General features: G+C 45.5%; 8 protein-coding genes across 8 annotated transcripts; 3 read left to right on the top strand and 5 right to left on the bottom strand.

The window, feature by feature from the left end:
• Positions 1 to 1407: 1407 nt before the first annotated feature.
• MCYG_02240 (rRNA processing protein RRP8) lies at positions 1408 to 2931 on the top strand (the record flags this gene model as incomplete). Its single annotated transcript, XM_002849260.1, has 1 exon — positions 1408 to 2931. One exon carries the CDS (start codon positions 1408 to 1410, stop codon positions 2929 to 2931), a length of 1524 nt encoding a protein of 507 aa, XP_002849306.1.
• Positions 2932 to 3131: 200 nt separating this feature from the next.
• MCYG_02239 (proteasome component PUP2) lies at positions 3132 to 4138 on the bottom strand (the record flags this gene model as incomplete). Its single annotated transcript, XM_002849259.1, has 5 exons — positions 3132 to 3408; positions 3474 to 3835; positions 3900 to 3978; positions 4045 to 4057; positions 4114 to 4138. The coding sequence occupies 5 exons, from the start codon at positions 4136 to 4138 to the stop codon at positions 3132 to 3134; spliced, it is 756 nt and encodes a 251-aa protein (XP_002849305.1).
• Positions 4139 to 4488: 350 nt separating this feature from the next.
• On the top strand, positions 4489 to 7353 carry MCYG_02238 (spindle pole body component alp4; the record flags this gene model as incomplete). Its single annotated transcript, XM_002849258.1, has 5 exons — positions 4489 to 4870; positions 4923 to 6910; positions 6970 to 7178; positions 7235 to 7262; positions 7303 to 7353. 5 exons carry the CDS (start codon positions 4489 to 4491, stop codon positions 7351 to 7353), a joined length of 2658 nt encoding a protein of 885 aa, XP_002849304.1.
• A 493-nt stretch (positions 7354 to 7846) lies between these two features.
• MCYG_02237 (90S preribosome/SSU processome component KRR1) lies at positions 7847 to 9017 on the bottom strand (the record flags this gene model as incomplete). The annotated part of the gene is made up of 3 exons (XM_002849257.1): positions 7847 to 8563; positions 8625 to 8897; positions 8958 to 9017. The coding sequence occupies 3 exons, from the start codon at positions 9015 to 9017 to the stop codon at positions 7847 to 7849; spliced, it is 1050 nt and encodes a 349-aa protein (XP_002849303.1).
• Positions 9018 to 9767: 750 nt separating this feature from the next.
• MCYG_02236 (uncharacterized protein) lies at positions 9768 to 10451 on the bottom strand (the record flags this gene model as incomplete). Its single annotated transcript, XM_002849256.1, has 4 exons — positions 9768 to 9798; positions 9928 to 9977; positions 10082 to 10104; positions 10235 to 10451. 4 exons carry the CDS (start codon positions 10449 to 10451, stop codon positions 9768 to 9770), a joined length of 321 nt encoding a protein of 106 aa, XP_002849302.1.
• Positions 10452 to 11017: 566 nt separating this feature from the next.
• On the bottom strand, positions 11018 to 12546 carry MCYG_02235 (conserved hypothetical protein; the record flags this gene model as incomplete). Its single annotated transcript, XM_002849255.1, has 8 exons — positions 11018 to 11045; positions 11094 to 11271; positions 11338 to 11594; positions 11678 to 11799; positions 11868 to 11933; positions 11994 to 12184; positions 12211 to 12335; positions 12401 to 12546. The coding sequence occupies 8 exons, from the start codon at positions 12544 to 12546 to the stop codon at positions 11018 to 11020; spliced, it is 1113 nt and encodes a 370-aa protein (XP_002849301.1).
• A 2757-nt stretch (positions 12547 to 15303) lies between these two features.
• MCYG_02234 (estradiol 17-beta-dehydrogenase 12) lies at positions 15304 to 16428 on the bottom strand (the record flags this gene model as incomplete). The annotated part of the gene is made up of 2 exons (XM_002849254.1): positions 15304 to 16167; positions 16261 to 16428. The coding sequence occupies 2 exons, from the start codon at positions 16426 to 16428 to the stop codon at positions 15304 to 15306; spliced, it is 1032 nt and encodes a 343-aa protein (XP_002849300.1).
• A 194-nt stretch (positions 16429 to 16622) lies between these two features.
• MCYG_02233 (ergosterol biosynthesis protein) lies at positions 16623 to 17147 on the top strand (the record flags this gene model as incomplete). The annotated part of the gene is made up of 2 exons (XM_002849253.1): positions 16623 to 16735; positions 16800 to 17147. 2 exons carry the CDS (start codon positions 16673 to 16675, stop codon positions 17142 to 17144), a joined length of 408 nt encoding a protein of 135 aa, XP_002849299.1.
• Positions 17148 to 17238: the final 91 nt, after the last annotated feature.

The raw sequence follows: 17238 nt of genomic DNA, 5'->3' as shown, positions 1-17238 counted from the left end.
GGATACACGCTTACCTATATATATACGCATGTATATAGCCCCTTTCATTATCTCCCTATCTTCCATTATTTCATCTCTATATGTGCTTCATTATAATGCTCATCGTGAGATCTGCCATAGTTGCCCTTTTATGGGCGACTAGCCCGGCGCACGCTGCTATCAACCTCGACGGCTCTCGCGCTACGAAGCCCTAAAGTAAAGATAATCCTTCGCCAATTGGTGATTCTACTGCGGCCGCTGTTTCCTCGCCCACCGTTTTACGTGCTACGGAGCCCGTCCACAACCCCAAGCTCTCGAAAAATTTATTCCATAGGAGCCTCAAAACTGCAATGGCATAACGAGGCGGAAGTGCACTTTTTCTAAATGTCTTCCTGACGGATAATCATGATTGATGGAACACTATATTTCCATAATGTGCCTCTTCAAGCTGTCTAATGAAATTACGGCTTGGTAGTCTATTCACGACCCTTAGGTGAAGGCTAGCAAGGCGAAGAGAAAATAAAAAAATCACTTCTACATGCTACATATGGGAATATACACAAATGGCAAATAACTTAATTTTGGGGGGACTTGCGGCTAGTACTGTTGGTTGGCTCGGCTCTTACCCTTTTAGTATATTGTTTGAAGCCTAGGGATCATTAACGCTATCATTTAGCTATACAAAGCTCCACTACGCCGCATCGTAGGACTCGACTTCATCAGACATAGCTAATATATCAGAGTCCTCCAGGACGACGGTTGGCTGAGAAGTTACCTCACGTTCAGATAAGAGAAGTTCAGATATCTCTCGTTTACAGATTTAATAAACTCATCCCTCTGTTCTTTACCCAATCCCGTGCATTCCGATATGCGGATGCAACACTCCGAAAGGTATCTGGGTTATCTATCATCGCAAATGACCTTAGCGAAGTCATAATGTATTCAGGGCGCCCATCACTTTCTCGGGGAGCAGTGGGGTGTGTTGTGTAGGGCTTGAGTGTACCACTTGGTAGGTTGACGTTATCGTATAGGCACTATTGTCGTTGGATGGCTCATCTTGCTCGTATAACTTAAGCTTGCGTATTCCTCGAGCGCCCAGCGCGCCATAGTAACAGGCTTGCCGAGCGGTAAGGATCCATCAGAACCCTTAGTCTCAAGAAAGAAATAAATTGAAAACCACCTCCGGCCTGGTCTTGCTACCTAACTATACGGAAGTCCTTTACTCTGTCTACGGGCGAGCTGAGCTCCGCGGAATATTATTTTTACGATAAAGAATAAGGTTATTATATAATTATTGATTACAAAGCTATCGTGAACCTTATCTAGAAAGCTTATTCAAAAGTTTTTTTTTTCTTCAAAGGCATCACTTTGAGAAAAAAGTAATTTGATATCTTCCATCGACGAGGAAGCATTGACTTCGCTGCAGCCATGTTCGCTGTGCCAGGGTGGTCAGTTTCGTCCTCAGAGCTGAAGCTCCAGACTGAACCATCTACAGCCAAGGATGTATCCAAGCCTCAAGTAACTGAGAACTCCTTTGGGAAGCGGAAGAGAGAACGTGGTGCAGATAGTGATGGCGGAAAAGTCACAAAATCAAACGTGAACGAGATGTGGAAGAGGTATATTGAGGGGGAAATACCAAAGCAGAAGAAATCACGAACAGAAAAGACGGAAACTAAGCCAACTCAAGGGAATGGGAAGAAATCGGGTGGAAGTGAAAATATCAAACCTGATGGACCGGCACCGAAAGCTAACAAGAAGGCAAAAAAGACAAAGTTGGAGAAAAGCTCTAAGAAAGGCCAACAAACAAGCAGCAATATGACACCGCTAGGAACCCGTGAACCCGGTGCGGCTTCCTCTGACAATGCAACTAGTATTAAGTCTACCTCGTTTCCTCCACCGCCACCACCGCTGCCAGAAAATCCCAATTTAACTCCACTACAGCAATCAATGAGACAAAAGCTGCTCTCCGCTAGATTCCGTCATCTCAATGAAACTCTTTACACCACTCCTTCTACCGAGGCAATGGAATTATTTACAAGCAACCCTGAAATGTTCGCAGAATATCACGCCGGTTTCTCGCGCCAAGTTAAGGAGTCATGGCCATCCAACCCAGTTGATGAGTACATTCAGTCTGTTAAAACCCGAGGAGAAGTTCGACCTCAGCATAACGGACAGGGAAAGAAGCCGGCCCAGAACAGCTTAAGCCTCCAACCACTTCCAAGGAAGACTCAAGGCCTTTGCACGATTGCAGACATGGGATGTGGTGATGCAAAGTTCGCTCGTGCTCTTGCCCCCTCAAAAAAGTCGTTGAAACTCAAGATACACAGCTTTGACTTGCATGCCCCAGACTCCGTGATTACCAAGGCCGATATTGCCAATGTACCACTTGAAGATGGAAAGGTAGACATTGCTATATTTTGCCTAAGCCTGATGGGGACTAATTGGGTATCCTTTGTCGAAGAAGCGTGGCGTGTACTTAGAAGTGACGGTAAAGGCGAATGTTGGGTTAGTGAGGTCAAAAGTCGATTTGGGAAGGCAAATAAGCACAAATCCGCTAGGGCATCAATTGGCCAGGTCAGGAAAGATAAATCCAAGAAGAAGAAAAAGAACGAAAACGAAGAGGAAGACGGTGGAGAGGAAATATTCGCGGAAGATCAGCTTAAAAGGGCCGAGGATGATGATCAAACGGATATATCAGCATTTGCGGAAGTTTTTGCTTCACGAGGATTCGTTTTGAAACAGGAAACCGTTGACAAGTCTAACAAGATGTTCGTGAAGATGGAATTTATTAAACATGGTGTGCCGAAAAAGGGCAAATGGGCTAATGTAAATGGCCCAGTCGAACCGAAGAAAACATACAAGAAATGGGGATCCTCAATACCTGAGGATACGGGCATGACAGCCGAAGAGGAGAGCAAAGTTTTGAAACCATGCGTCTACAAACTGAGATAGGTATATAGATATGCAATATCCGTTGACTCCTTGATTACTTAGCTTCAAGAAGCCTTTGAAGGTGCTTAGCTTGCATATTACTGCTTATAAATTAACAGATTCTGAATTCAGACCACCGTTAAGGCTTCCAATTGAGTCTATGGGCTTTCTTGATAAAGATGGGATTTTAACCCAGAGCGATTCAACCCCTAACTCCCACGCTAATTTCCTCCCAATGTAGATACAACTCGCCCCATGTCCTCGTCACTATAGATCTGGAAGCCTTTCTCTTTCGTAACGCTGGCCAACTGGACGTTCTTCTCGTCGAGCTTCTCTTCCATAACTTGCTTCAGGGTTTTGAGAACTAGAGTCTCAGCCTCAGCTAATGTTAAAGACCGATGATATTCGTTTTGTAGCTCAGCCTGTGCTCCCTCACTTCCAGACCCTATAGCCTTTGCGTCGTAGCGATAGAATGTGCCGGATGGTTCTGCATGGTACCTACACGATTGTAATGTCAGCAATTGAAGTATAACGTCCTGTTGCCCCATGGATATGAAACGTACAGTTGCGGACCATCTTCGTCGTATCCTGCAATTAACAAAGCTACACCGAAAGGTCTGCTCATCACGCTCTCTTCACCATCAGCTCCCTCTCCGAACCTTAGGGCAAGGTCACATATGGCTTGAGTACAGCTCTCAACTCTAAGAGGCTCTGAATAATGGAATCGATGGTTTTGGGTCTCCACTCGTGCGTGTTCAACCATTGATCTTGCATCAGCTTGCAGGCCGGACATCGCACATCCTATGTGTTGGTCTATCTCAACGATCTTCTCAACCGACGAGGTCTCGAGTAGGGTAGAGGTGACTCGCTTTTCGACACCAAGAACGACGCCCTCGGACGTGGCAACCTTTATCGTAATAACAAACTGCGTCAGTAAAAGTTTTTTTTCAGGCAGCTTGACGTTGGATAAAACGGCGAGTATCACTTACTCCGATAGCAGTGGAACCAAGTTTTATAGCTTCGAGAGAATACTCTACTTGGAAAAGACGGCCCTCTGGAGAGAAGGTGCTGTACGTAGTCTGTATAAGAAGCTGTGCGCTTGGATAATGAATGCAACGAGGAGTGTATGCTTACTTGATTCCACGATCTATAGAGTAATGAGTATCAGGCGCCGTCTTGGAGGGACCATGAAGAGGTACTTACCATACTCGGACCGGGCGATAAACATGTTGATATGAATGAAAAAGGGACGGTAGTCTTAGAGAAGTACGGCGGCTCCGCAGGATTTCAGAGAATTCCCGGATATCGTCCTTGGGAACGCAACTGGAGGAATGTTCGTCTGAAGCTGTTTGGGCGGTTGGAAGTTCAAGAAGTAACAAGAAGCTCTCGCTCTTCCTTTTGGTCCACGCAAACAGACAAAGTTGCCTGGGCAAGATGCGCTAAGCCCAAAAGGGAGCTCTGTAAGCATCATACTAAAACGCGGGTCCTTTTTTATATATCAATCTTTGCGAAATAATATAGCAGTCCTCGAGAAGATAGATTTACACTGAGTTACGCCGTCTTAATGATTTCATGATTATGAATTCTCCTTCTACCGCAAAGTCCAGGGCGGCACATGAGCGCGCTGCAAGCTATAACAACCCAAACGGCAGGCCAGGCGCCTCCGCCCGCGTTCATGGAAGAACAACGTCCAGACAAGAATCACCTTTTTCGCGCGAAACCACTCCAATAGCTGATGGGCGTCCTGCTATAAAGCCCATTAATAAGAGCCATGTTACCACGAGCGAGATTCGCACGGAGAGAACAAGTGTGGTAACAAGGGACAAGATCCATACCAAAAGACCCGCCAAAGAGAGTGTTGCGCCTGGCAGCCCGAGGGATTGGGATAAGAATCGCATAAAGAAGGACCAGCATAGAAGTAGCTCGATAGCTATGGTGGCAGAGAAACCGCAAGCTGAAGGTTCGTTTGCTTGCTGCGTCTCAAAGCTGTCAATGCTAACCATATCAAATAGTACCATGGAATCCAACGGTATCACTCATTCCTCACTCCGCTGCACCCCTCGCCTGCCGCGTTTCCATCCCGCCATTGTTCTCGGAGGTACCTCAGTATCTTCGCCCAGGATCTCTTCGAGATATCTCCTTGGATGCGCAAGAAGCGGCGATACTACAAGACCTGCTGTTTGTGTTTATGGGATATGAGGGCCAGTACATACACTATGCAAATACCTACAACCCATCTATAGAAACAGATCGCCTAGTGGGGCCTTCCTTTCAAATCATGCCTGGCCTCGATCCAAGTTTGCGAGACTTAACGATGGCTATGTTAAAAATGGCTACACACTACAGCGCAATGGAAGCATTTGTAGAAGTGCAGAGCAGATCGGAATTTGGCGCAGTGAATCACGCGTTATGTGCGGCAATAAGGAAGCTTTTGAAGGACTATTTGATCATGGTGGCCCAATTGGAGACTCAATATATCAATAACCCAAATTTCACATTACACGTCATGCACCTCCATACCATGCCTACGAGCCAGACACTAGCCCAGCTTTACTCCCTTGGGCAGGAACTCTTGAAGAAAAACTCGCTCTTGGCGCAAGATCCAGACGAATCAATTGACGATTTTGATGATGTTGATAATATCCTAGAACAACTACGGGAGGGAGGGGAATTAGCACCAGGGAGCATGTCAAGCAAGAAGCTCTGCAAGGGAGGTAATGTACTCGGCCTTATAAGCCAACGCCTTGCAACGTTCTCGGGTGACCCGGCCACTGGTGTATTATTACAAACCCTACTACGAGAGGCCAGCCGGCCGTACATGGCCATGCTAAACGAGTGGTTGCACCATGGTGGGATAAGAGATCCTCACGCTGAGTTTCTTGTCAAGGAGCAAAAGGGTATCAAACGTGACAAACTCGAAGAAGACTATACCGATGAGTACTGGGAAAAGCGATACACAATCCGTGATAATGAGGTCCCTCCGCAACTTGATGCCGTTAGAGACAAAGTCCTGTTGGCAGGAAAATATTTAAATGTTGTCAGGGAGTGTGGAGGCATTGATATCAGCAAGGAGGTAAAAGACGTTCCCAAAACGTTCGATGACCCACGCTTCCTCGATAACATAAATGGAGCATATGCGCACGCAAATGCATCACTTCTACACCTTCTATTAACCAAGAATTCTCTAACCACCCGATTCCGCTCGCTGAAACATTATTTCTTCCTCGATCGTTCTGACTTCTTCTCATACTTCCTTGAACTTGGTACCTCCGAACTTCGAAAGCCGGCGAAACATGTTAATGAAGGAAAACTCCAATCTCTTCTAGATATAGTATTAAGACAACCGGGAAGCATTGCTGCTCAAGATCCATTCAAAGAAGATGTTAAAGTTAGGATGAATCAAATGGGGCTCACAAAATGGCTGATGCGTGTTGTAAGCGTGTCTGGGATCGATCAAGATAACCCTGAGGGTGCGATAGAAAAATATCAAACCCCTGCTCCCCAGACATCCGAGAACGAAAAGGACATTATAGGATTTGATGCTCTTGAGCTCGATTACCTCGTGCCGTTTCCACTTTCTCTTGTGATCAGCCGCAAGACTGTTCTCCGCTATCAACTCGTGTTCCGACACCTTCTATCCCTCAGGCATCTTGAGACGTTACTTGTTAACTCATGGCAGGATCATAATAAATCTATCAGCTGGAAACATAAATCTTCTGACCGAAAGGTCGAACTTTGGAAAAGGAGAGCATGGACTCTTCGCGCTAAGATGCTCGTCTTCGTGCAACAGTTGCTTTACTTTTGCACTGCAGAGGTGATGGAACCAAACTGGCAGATATTGATGAATAGAGTCAATGGTGACGGTACTGAAGCCACTGAGGTGACTGTAAACGGGACAAAACAAGTCAATAGAACTGTGGACGAATTAATGCAAGACCATGTCGACTTTCTCGACACCTGTTTGAAGGAATGCATGCTTACTCAAGGGAAGCTGTTGAAGGTAACATCACAACCTGCTAGGACATACATAGCCTGAAAGCTAAGCTATCATTACTCTAGATCCACTCCAAACTCATGACCTGCTGCACTATGTTTGCATCCTGGTCTGCGTCGTCACTGTCTCGCAGCCTTGCATCGGCGGACCCAGATTTGTCTGGGTCTATGGACTCCTCGAAAACTTACGACCCCCTAAGGCTTGCCAAACTAGAGGACACTCTTAAGCGCTATGAGGATCATTTTAATCGACACTTGAGGATTCTGATGGATAGGTAGGACTGAATTTGCATTGCTACTAATTCGGCTCGTAAACTAATTATTTAATTAGTCTTAACTACTTCGCTGCTACGGAGAGCGTAGTCTTGCTGAAGCTTGCTCACTCGCTAAGCGCAATAGGGAAAGAAGAATGATGATGATGACGGTGATGATGATGTATTCTACGACTAATAATCAACTCATGACTCGTTTCATACCAAGAGCTGGGTCGAGACTGCCGAGCCACTGGGGGAAAGATTACAGGCTACATATTAAGCGCTTGCCTTCAAATACACTGCCGGATACACGGCCATCAAACTTGTAGTGGCTCAAATCCTTTGAGGCGGTCGAACCCCGGGTTTTTTATAGGCAAATGCGGCCGGCCTATAGAGAAAATGGCGGAGGAGAAGGCAACCCGCTCCCAAGCCCTTACTATGTCCTGCGACGCCGGGGTGGACACCTTACCATTGAAACTACTAGCAAAGATCTTGGGGGGTCGCTATGATTATACAGCTATACAGTGGAGGAGAGACCGTGAGGTATTCGTTGAATTATTGATAATTCACGATGGGCAAAGCCGCTTAACTCTAGGATATCAAAGAAGTGTATGCCGTAAAATACGCAATAAACGCCCTAACCCCAATGGGAAACAATACAAAGAAGAAACCTTCGATATCATTTCAAATCATGCTTTCTCCTTCTTGGAGCTCTTTTTATGTTTGACTTTCTTCTCAACATCGTCTCCATTCCTGGCATCCTCATCATAGTCCTCATGTCGCTTTCGTTTCTTTTTCTTCTTCTCACCAGTATCTTCCTTCGGCGGAATATAATCTTTTTCCTGCTCCTTCATCTTCTCCGCCCTTTTTTCCCGCTGCTTCTCCATGATTTCCTCTTTTCGAGCTCTTTCTTTGGCCTGTTTGCTAAGGAAATATTCACCACTCTCGATCTGTAGATCAACCTTACTCTTCTCCTGAGCAGGTGGGAATGGTGTGTAAACCTTCTTTGATTTATCGGTGACCTTGAATGGTTTCCGTCTTTTGCTAAGGGTCCGTTTCTTCAGTTGCGGAAGGAACCTGTCCCAGGATTCCTCTGCCAATTGAGGATCCTTGGCAAGTTCTCGTTTGATCATTAGTTCTTTAATATGGTATATTGGGTGAATGTTGTTCATGCAGTCTTCTACAACTCGACGGACTTCTTTTAGGCCCTTGAAGGGGCCCATAGCGGCAACGGTGTTTCCCTGAACGAGTAGATATGTGTTTGTAAGCAGTTCGAGGGCTTTTAGTGTGGATCCAGAGGGCCCCAGAATGCGCTGTCGTCTCTTTACGAATCTCTCCTTATTCCGGACCAGGTTACGGATCTTGATGATATCGCATGCGACGTCATCCTCGAGGATTTTCAATGCCTGTATACAACATAATTTAGTATATATTCAACAGCATTGAGCGGAATTCAGCTATTCTTACTTGTGGGGCTGGAACACTTCTTGCCAGCAGCTTGATCAGATCTCTTGCTTTCAGGATAGCGGCAGGGTCGAATGTCTTTCGGGTGGTCTTGACGGTCATGCTACCCTCCACCAAATCCAGCGTGCATGCTATACCGTTCTTCTCCAGCGCTTTGGTTATCAGCGGCCATACCTCCCTTAGATAGATCTCTCTGTACTTGGGAAACAAGCTAACGAAAGAGGATTCCTCCGTGAATGTGCCGCCTACGTTATCAGAAGGCTTGAATTCTTCAATCTATCGGGAAAAAGAATATTAGCTTCAAGTCGCATGTAGAAATGGGCGAGCACAACAAACCTTCCACTTGTCAATGTCATCTGTATCCCAGGGCTTATCCCTTTTATATGTTGAAGGCATCTTTGTTTTTATCACAACACAGATCGCGGGATTCCTCTTAGTCTCTTCCGCGTATTTTGCTTGAGCTCTTTTGATATCAAGAAAAAAAAATAGCTAGAAAAATCCAAGTAGGGGCCACTTCGGGCAGGTGGGCCGATAGCTTGGCAATGACATACAATAGAGGGAAGGTCTACCGAAGGATTATGTGATACCAGTCCAGTTTTATCCTCATCACGTGCACATGAAGCCTAAAAGAGCCAAGAAACTGTGAGTTTACGCGCTAATCGTAAACTGAAACTAGCGTGGCCCAGTTATTTTTAAGCGGCGGTTGGGTCAAGCGCTTTGCAGGAGTTCGCTTGACGTTGGCTATGCATACAATATATATATTAGGACTTGGTTCTTTGGTGAAAATACACGACCGAAGAAGGTCTTCCCTCCTCGCAGCTGAATGTACAAAATTACTTAATATTATAGATGTAATAGTCCGAAAGAAGGACATTTATACTTCTTTAAAGCGGGTGAGGTTGTTGGCAGCGATCCACATCTTGACCATAGCGTTTGCTGGCCCACCATTCTACATTAATTTATGGGGAGACATGGAGTGTATATACTTGTGATGGTTGCTATATATACAAGAGTTCAGGGTTCCAGCCGGGTCATAAAACGATGGTTTCAACGCCTCCTGAACCGGATTCTTCCCAAAGCATCTTTGGAAGGGATGTACAGAATATTGTTCATTGATTAGGTTGGCTGTGGGCTCTCGGCAGACCCCTAGATTTGATTCAGGCTCAAGGTTCGCTGGCTAGAATGCGCACGAAGCAGTTAGCCTGATATCTATCTTCAAGTTAACATGGATGACATTTGCCAGGATACGAAGCAGATATCTTCCTGTACATTTCAACGGATGTTGTGACAAATACCTGTGGTTTACCTTCCCATAGCTGAGATACGCAGTAAAAGGACCTTAGAGGCCATGTTCTCCTATTTGCTCTATATGAGCAATATTAAACATTCTGTAAAAAGAAGTGTCCAATAGCCAGAGTACGATATCTTGTGCCCAGTAGCGTCGGCTAGGTGAACCGTACAAAGTATAATATCTGCCACAATCCTAGGAAGTTGCTTCAGGTATTAACACTCCACATCAATCTCTCGATGACCCTCAGTTTATCTTCTTCAACACCTGCAGCTCCATGGTTTATCTATTGTGGCTCGACTCGAAATATATATTGTTTCTGTACTCCCAGCCGATATTTCTCTGTTGAAACACTGTTTTCGTGCCTGTTTCTCTTCGTCTCTCCATCTCGAAGACCATCCGAAACCACCACCACGAACGCCCCAAGTCTCATAGAATTGTACTGTTGATACGAGATCTGATTTGGTGAAAGGAGTGCGTAACTCTTCAACTCGATAGCTTGCCTCCTTTATTTCGTCTCGTCTCCGAACTGATAACGCCATGAGATGGACCAGCTCGATCCTCCCAAACCGCCTACCTTAGAGTTCCTTTCAATCCTTCTGTTGATGCTCTACCTCAACCAGAGGCAGTGTAGCCTCAGGTGATATTCGTTCCATCGATTTCTACCTCCGAAAGATGGAATCACCATCCAACTGTGCAAAGTTGTCAACAGATCCCCGCGTCTCCCCGAGTACACAACGTCCCTTACTACCTTGAGTGGCCATATTGCTCGGTTTGGTACACAAGACAACGGCTCTGCTCTGGTGATAAGGCCACTGGTACTTAATGAATGTAATAAAGGGGCATCAACTCTTCTTGGCTTGCTGATATTAATATCAGCTTATGCCAACCTCTATTGCGGGTTGGCAAGCTGATACGGTATTATATCCGAACCAAGGAACTGCGAAATATAACTTTAACGGCTGGAGAGAATATGTAAGGAGTCATTTTTTTTAATAGTTCCTCTCTCCTTTTTGAAAAGAGATTTCAATTTTGACATGACATATTTACAGGGTTATCAGAGAAAAAAGTCAGCGCGGGAGGTCTATCCATGTGGTAACTGGATAATTCAAGGCTTTCGCCCAATGCAAATATATCTGTCAAGTCAGGTTCGGCTGCGTCATAAGCTAAAGGAGATAACTTACAGAGGAATATATGCTTTCAATGATGGATCACTCGCTTCTTGCCTAGCACCCGCTAACAGCTCCTGGAATTGAACTTCAGGCATATCAAGCCGGTGCATTAACGGATATAGCCCGAGAGATTCAAGGAATAAGTGAGTATTTTCCCTATTTGCCTCTCCAATAGCTCTCATCCTCGGATCTAGCTTCTAATTAGTAGGATGTAGTTAACTAGCTAGTTGGGGCTGCCGCATGTTGTGGGTCTCACCTGTTGACCATCCAGATAATGGCAGGGGTATCATCTTCGATTCAATATCAACCAAGCCAGCTGAAGCCATAAGGTTGGCTAGCTTCATTCCACTTCGAAGGTCTTTCACACCTTCCAAAGCCGCGATATAGTCCCTGCTCCATCTTCTCAAGCAATGACTTTCAGTCAATGTCCCGCTATCTGACTGGACATTGAAATATATTTCTACCATTTGTACCCAGCCACCTCGTTTCAAGCACCTAAACGTGTCCCACACACTATTCAGTACTATTCAGATATAATGTGTACGAGCAGCTACCGGTGATACCATCCGGCCACCCAAGGCAATCCGTCAACTTACCTAGCAATGTCACGAAGATACCGTGGCCATCTTTCCTTGTCAAGGCCGGAAGAAACCAGCCGCGAGTGAATGAGGTCAAATTGATTCGACCGGAAAGTAAAAGTGCGGTTTAGGTCGTCAACCTAGCCACTCTTCAATTAACATAAGATGTTAATAGACAAGTACACCTAAAGAGACAATGAGCTATTACCTGCAACCAAAGGTTATCTGGCATATCATCTGGTTTCATATGGGGAGACACGTCGATTCCTATGACCTTGATTTGGTTCGGCGGATTAGAGGTAATCCTTCTCCAGAGAGCCGATTAGTGACATACTTCACAGTTTGGATATTGTTCAGCAACCTCAACTGCCCACGCTCCTGATCCATAACCACAATCGAGGACTTTTGCCAGCTGTTGAATTGGTGGAAATATAATCCTATCATCGAACACCCTGCTGAAAACCTGTTGCTCCAACTCTAGCCTTTCGATCTCTTCCTGTTTATGGATGAGCAAGGCGTTACTTGCTATGGGATGAGTGAAAATAAACTACGCACATCGTCGATAGGAGCGAAATATATCTGGTTATCGAGTGCGTATTTCTGATAATCCCGCCCTTGAAAGGTTACAATTTCCAAATGTGCGCTGTCCAGGGCTGTGGTACCGAAATGAGGATCACTGTGAGGAAATACCGTCAGTCACTAACACCAGGCTATAATAAGAGAAGTGGAAGGCAGCGGTACTTCATTCTGACAACATGAACTCTTAAAAGTTTACTCAGAGGATGAAAAGACCGTCTTAGTGGATTCTTTCGAAAATTCCTTTGAATACCTATCCCCGAAAGTTCAAGATGATCGATAGCTTGTTCATGAGAGGCTAAAGTGATCATTTACTGTCGAAGCAAGAAACAAAAAATCAAATCATAGGAGAAAGTTCAGCCGGTCAATGGCACTCTTACCTTTCCAACCCGTCACGAGAGGTGCGGTCAAATGTTAGGACATTCAATCACTGTCCTGCTGACTGGCGCCCACAATATCAAATCCTTGCTCAGCCTAAGTTGCGGGATACCCGATACCCAGGCAGATCCGGTCACTAATCATGTATCCTATGACCGGCCCTAGATGCCCGTGCACAGCTTATGCTTCGCAAAACAATGTTGGGACCATGAATCCCTCGAATTTTCTGCACAAAATAGCACCCCATTGACTGGGTGCTGACTTTAGCTAAAGCCGTCTGACTGCTGACGGGACTCAGGGCCGATGCCCTTGATGCCTGTATGAACGTGAATATCTACCCACATAAACAAATCTTATTTCCCACTTGTGGAAACCTCAGAATATGATACGTAACTAAGGCGGTGAAACTTCAAGCCATCTGCTTATGGGGTCAATATATAAAGGGTTTGCTTCTGGAGGGGGCAGACCACATTCCATTCTTCACGTACTATATTCGGTTCTGCAACCATTTCGCTCTTGTTGGCATGACAAGGTTGCCTTGGATATAAGTGCGAATGTCCAAAATACGCCTCAGGCTGAACTGCCTGGTTGGGCCGTGTTAAATTGACGATGGCTGAAATATCCTAGCAAAAGGTAAAGAATTGATGACGAAGTGGAACCAGAAGGAACCCATTATAGTGTTCCACGTATTTCAAGAAAGGGCACCTTGGATATCGAATACCCAGCATCTCTACGATCCAAACTCAATCAAAATCTTGCCGTCCATCTTTATCTTTCGAATCTCCCAGTGACATGGACTTGGGTTACTCAGCTGAATTCCCTTTTCTCCGTTAGTCTGGACCAAGGGAGGGTGCATTTTACGCCTGCTAAACTACTGATATACATGTGTCAGGCATCTACGGTAAATCTTAGTTACTTAACTCAGTATATTCTCCTGGAGCCGTCAACATCATCTCAACTAGGAAATAGTTGCATGTTTCGTCTGCTATAACGAAGGAAATGAGGCAGTACTTCCATATCCGACCCCAGCATCGAGCTCTGCATGGCAAACTATATTCGAAGCAGGCTAACGCAGGAGTTGATGCAGAGCATGATATCGACGGAGCGGATCTCCTCTCCACAGCCGTACTATGTATATATTGATGCATACCATGTGTTTTATAATACATCCATATGCGCAGGGTTCGGCAATATCCAGCGCATTCAAACTCATAACTAACGAAGCCTGAGTATATTATATTCGAAGAATCGTGAGTTCGAATAACCAATTCCTAATTCCATCCGTCTATCCGGATTCACCCAATTTGAATAATGGCTGGCGGTTTACACGCACCAAAACCCACCGTTAGATAGAGAGCCGCTGCTAGCTATCTTGCTGAAGTTCTTCGGTCCGTCAGCCATAAATTTCAAGTCCTAAGTTCGTCTCATGTTACGACATCGGTTGTAGGTGCAGGTGGAGCTTGCATAGTGTAACAAACACTCCCCAAAATAGTAGGATTATCCGCGACAGTTACATATAATATGCAAAGAATCGATATTATGGGGCATCGGCCAATGGAGCGAGTTTCTTGATGTTGGCAGCAACATTTGAATTTTATATCTTGTTGGATATCTTGTCTCCAGCAACATGAAGCCGTTCAAAGCTATCAATACCGCGTATATCCACGGAGGACCTACATTACCTGAACATCTGTTCTTCACACGCCCTATATCACTCCACAAACTCTGATTCTACTTTGCTGAGGCGTAATAACCTCCTTGGGACATGATGCACGTCTTCAGGTAAACGGAGCTCGGAGCACACGATCTCCTATTCGCATCAAAGCACAAATTGAAGGTGATAGCAGAGTTAAAGGTCTGGTAAAATACCGTGCTTTATGGCCCTCGCCATCCAACTTCTATGCCTTGTTACACCTGTTGGCAAGCGATGCGTAAGAATTGGTGATTTATTTCCCTTGAGGGGTTCCCTACCCATATCTGCATATACTATGGTATATGTGCACCCCGGTATTGAATACGTACTGCTGGGGGGAAGCGGGCATCCCAGATTACGGGAAAATCAATACCCTTATACATACCATAAAACAGGGATATTTCATGCATATGTAGGGTGCAATACTGGCAAGTGAGACGGGAATGAGCAAGCATCCCGAATTGAGATTCTCCCGAACCGGAATTCTATCCTCACTTGGTAAATAATAAATCTCTCTTGATATTACCATGGAGCTCGCACTTCAGGCTGCATAGACATTGCGTTGCATGCTGACACCAGAGACATGGATCAATGGTAGATTGCCGCCCTGTCCTTGGTAGGCGTTAATTGTCACGGCCCATCAACGCCAGTTATGATTCCAATGCTTTCTGTCCTGGAACAATTTTCGTACTACGGCAAGTGGACCTGTATAGACCTCTATCCTCCAAGAGTCAAGTTTATTTAATTATTAGGATATATTCTTTGGCTTGCTTTCCTTTAACACCTGTCTCTCCCACTAAAGTAATAATATTAGTTAAAGCCAGTTGTCATCAGAACATTAATTCATACCCCAAACTCAGGGCCCGCCTTTGTGGCATACCAGCTGAGAATGAAGGCAGCACAGGTTGAAAGCAGCAGTGTTAGGGTCATAGGTGTGGTAGGAAAGAGTAGTAGTCGACACGCATGGTTTTCCAAGGTGAGACTGGAGGCATCGAAATCACAACCCTTTCTTTCCGGACTCTCTTTCCCTCTTTCGAAGGGCCCGCTTACGTATAGACTCGTGCATCGATTTATTGAATCCTATCACTGTCTTACTTAAAGGACCAAGGAAGGTGGCGATACTCCATGCCATTAATCCGTGACTCCAGTATGGGACGGAAGTATAAGCATAGGAGAACAATCCTCCACTCCGCCCAATATGGCTGAGGGTAGCACGGACAAAGTCTTTTGGGTTTGGGATAGTAATGCTGGATTTCCTGATTTTAGACATGGCGGAGGTGACGAGATAGCTTTGCGTGAGTTGAACAGTGATCCCATAAGGTTCTAATTCGGACGCCAACGAACTTGACCATTGTTGAAGGAATGCCTTACTTCCAGAATATGTTGCGAGAAGAGGGGTTGGGAAAAGGCCGGCAAACGACCCCATCGTAAGAATCAACCCACGCTTCCGCTCCATCATGCCAGGTGCCACGAGCTGGCTGACGCGAAGGGTACCAAGGCAATTTATGGTGATGATGTCTTCCATTTCTTCCGCATCGGTGAGAACGAACGGGACTGGAATGGAGTGACTGAGCCCCACATTGTTGATGAGAATGGAAATGTCTAGACCCTTGATTATTTTCTTCAATTTCTCATAATCATCGTCATCGTTGTGGGAAAAGTCCATGGCGAAAGTTTTGGTTTGAACAGTGGCATTCTTTTCGCAGATCTCTCCTGCTACGGCAGCCAGCTTGTCGGCGGATCGTGAGACAAGCAAAATGTTGAAGCCGGCGCGCGCAAGTTGGTGGGCGTATTCTTTTCCAATTCCATCAGATGCGCCAGTGACCAGAGCCCAGCTACCTTTGGGGCCGAACGAGCGCAGCTATTGGTAGACAGTATTGTTAGCATATTAGAGTACAAAACTTCCACCAAGCTGTGCAAATATAAGTAAGATATAGCAAAGAGTGCCTCATACCGACTTTCCTGGAAGAATGAAGATGCTCAAGAGAGCTCGAATGACGTTGAACAATTTCGTGGCAAGGAAGAGACCTCCAACCGCAGCAACAAAGGTTGACGCAATTGACGCCCATCCGGCCGGTGGTTCGACACGGAAATTATGGATGGCCTCACAGAATGAAGACATCTTCGTAAGTCGCCCTGCTCTGTGCCGCCACTCTGAAGGATATTTGTTTGCTTTCGAGACTGTCAAGAAGTGTTGACTTAGAAGGTTCCAACTAAACAAAAAAATATTCAACCTTCACATGCCAAGACCTATGAAGACTTCAACCCCTTTTTTCGACCTTCTTCAATTCATCTTCGAAGAATAAGCAATTGAACGAAGAGCTGGATAATATCAACGGTGTTTGCTAGGTTCAACTACAGGCAATATGGATGCAATTACCTCTTATCTACCTCAGCATGCGGGATTCCTGCCCAAGTGGCTACTCTTCGTAAGTCTACCTCCAGCGTTAAGAAAGACAACACAAGCTAACACGATCCCTACTATGTTTACAGGTCTCAGTCGTATCATCTCTAAACACCTTTCAGGCATTTGCCAGCCCTGCTTATACCGGTCAACTTTACTCTGCGACTCCAGTGACGCCTCTCTCCTCACGCAAATTCGGGACCTGGACCTTTCTATCCTCTATCATTCGCATGTACGCCGCCTACTATGTGTCCAACCCTCAAGTATACGACCTTGCTATGTGGACTTATGGGATTGCACTGGCGCATTTTGCGAGTGAGTGGTTGGTTTTCGGCACTGCAAAGGCACAGGGGAGGTTTATCAGCCCCCTTATCGTAGCAAGTTGCAGTTTGACGTGGATGCTCACTCAAAGAAGCTGGTATCTGAGCCTGTGATGTTTGGCTGTTAAAAAGAAAGATATAACGAGGTCCTGTAATGGTATGGTTGTGGCTTATATTGGCCAATGTTGACTGTATCTAACTTTGGCTT

The sequence above is a fragment of the Microsporum canis genome, genomic scaffold (genome assembly GCF_000151145.1).
Source record: "Microsporum canis CBS 113480 supercont1.2 genomic scaffold, whole genome shotgun sequence".
NCBI lineage: Eukaryota > Fungi > Ascomycota > Eurotiomycetes > Onygenales > Arthrodermataceae > Microsporum > Microsporum canis.
This window is presented reverse-complemented; position numbering and strand designations above follow the sequence as displayed.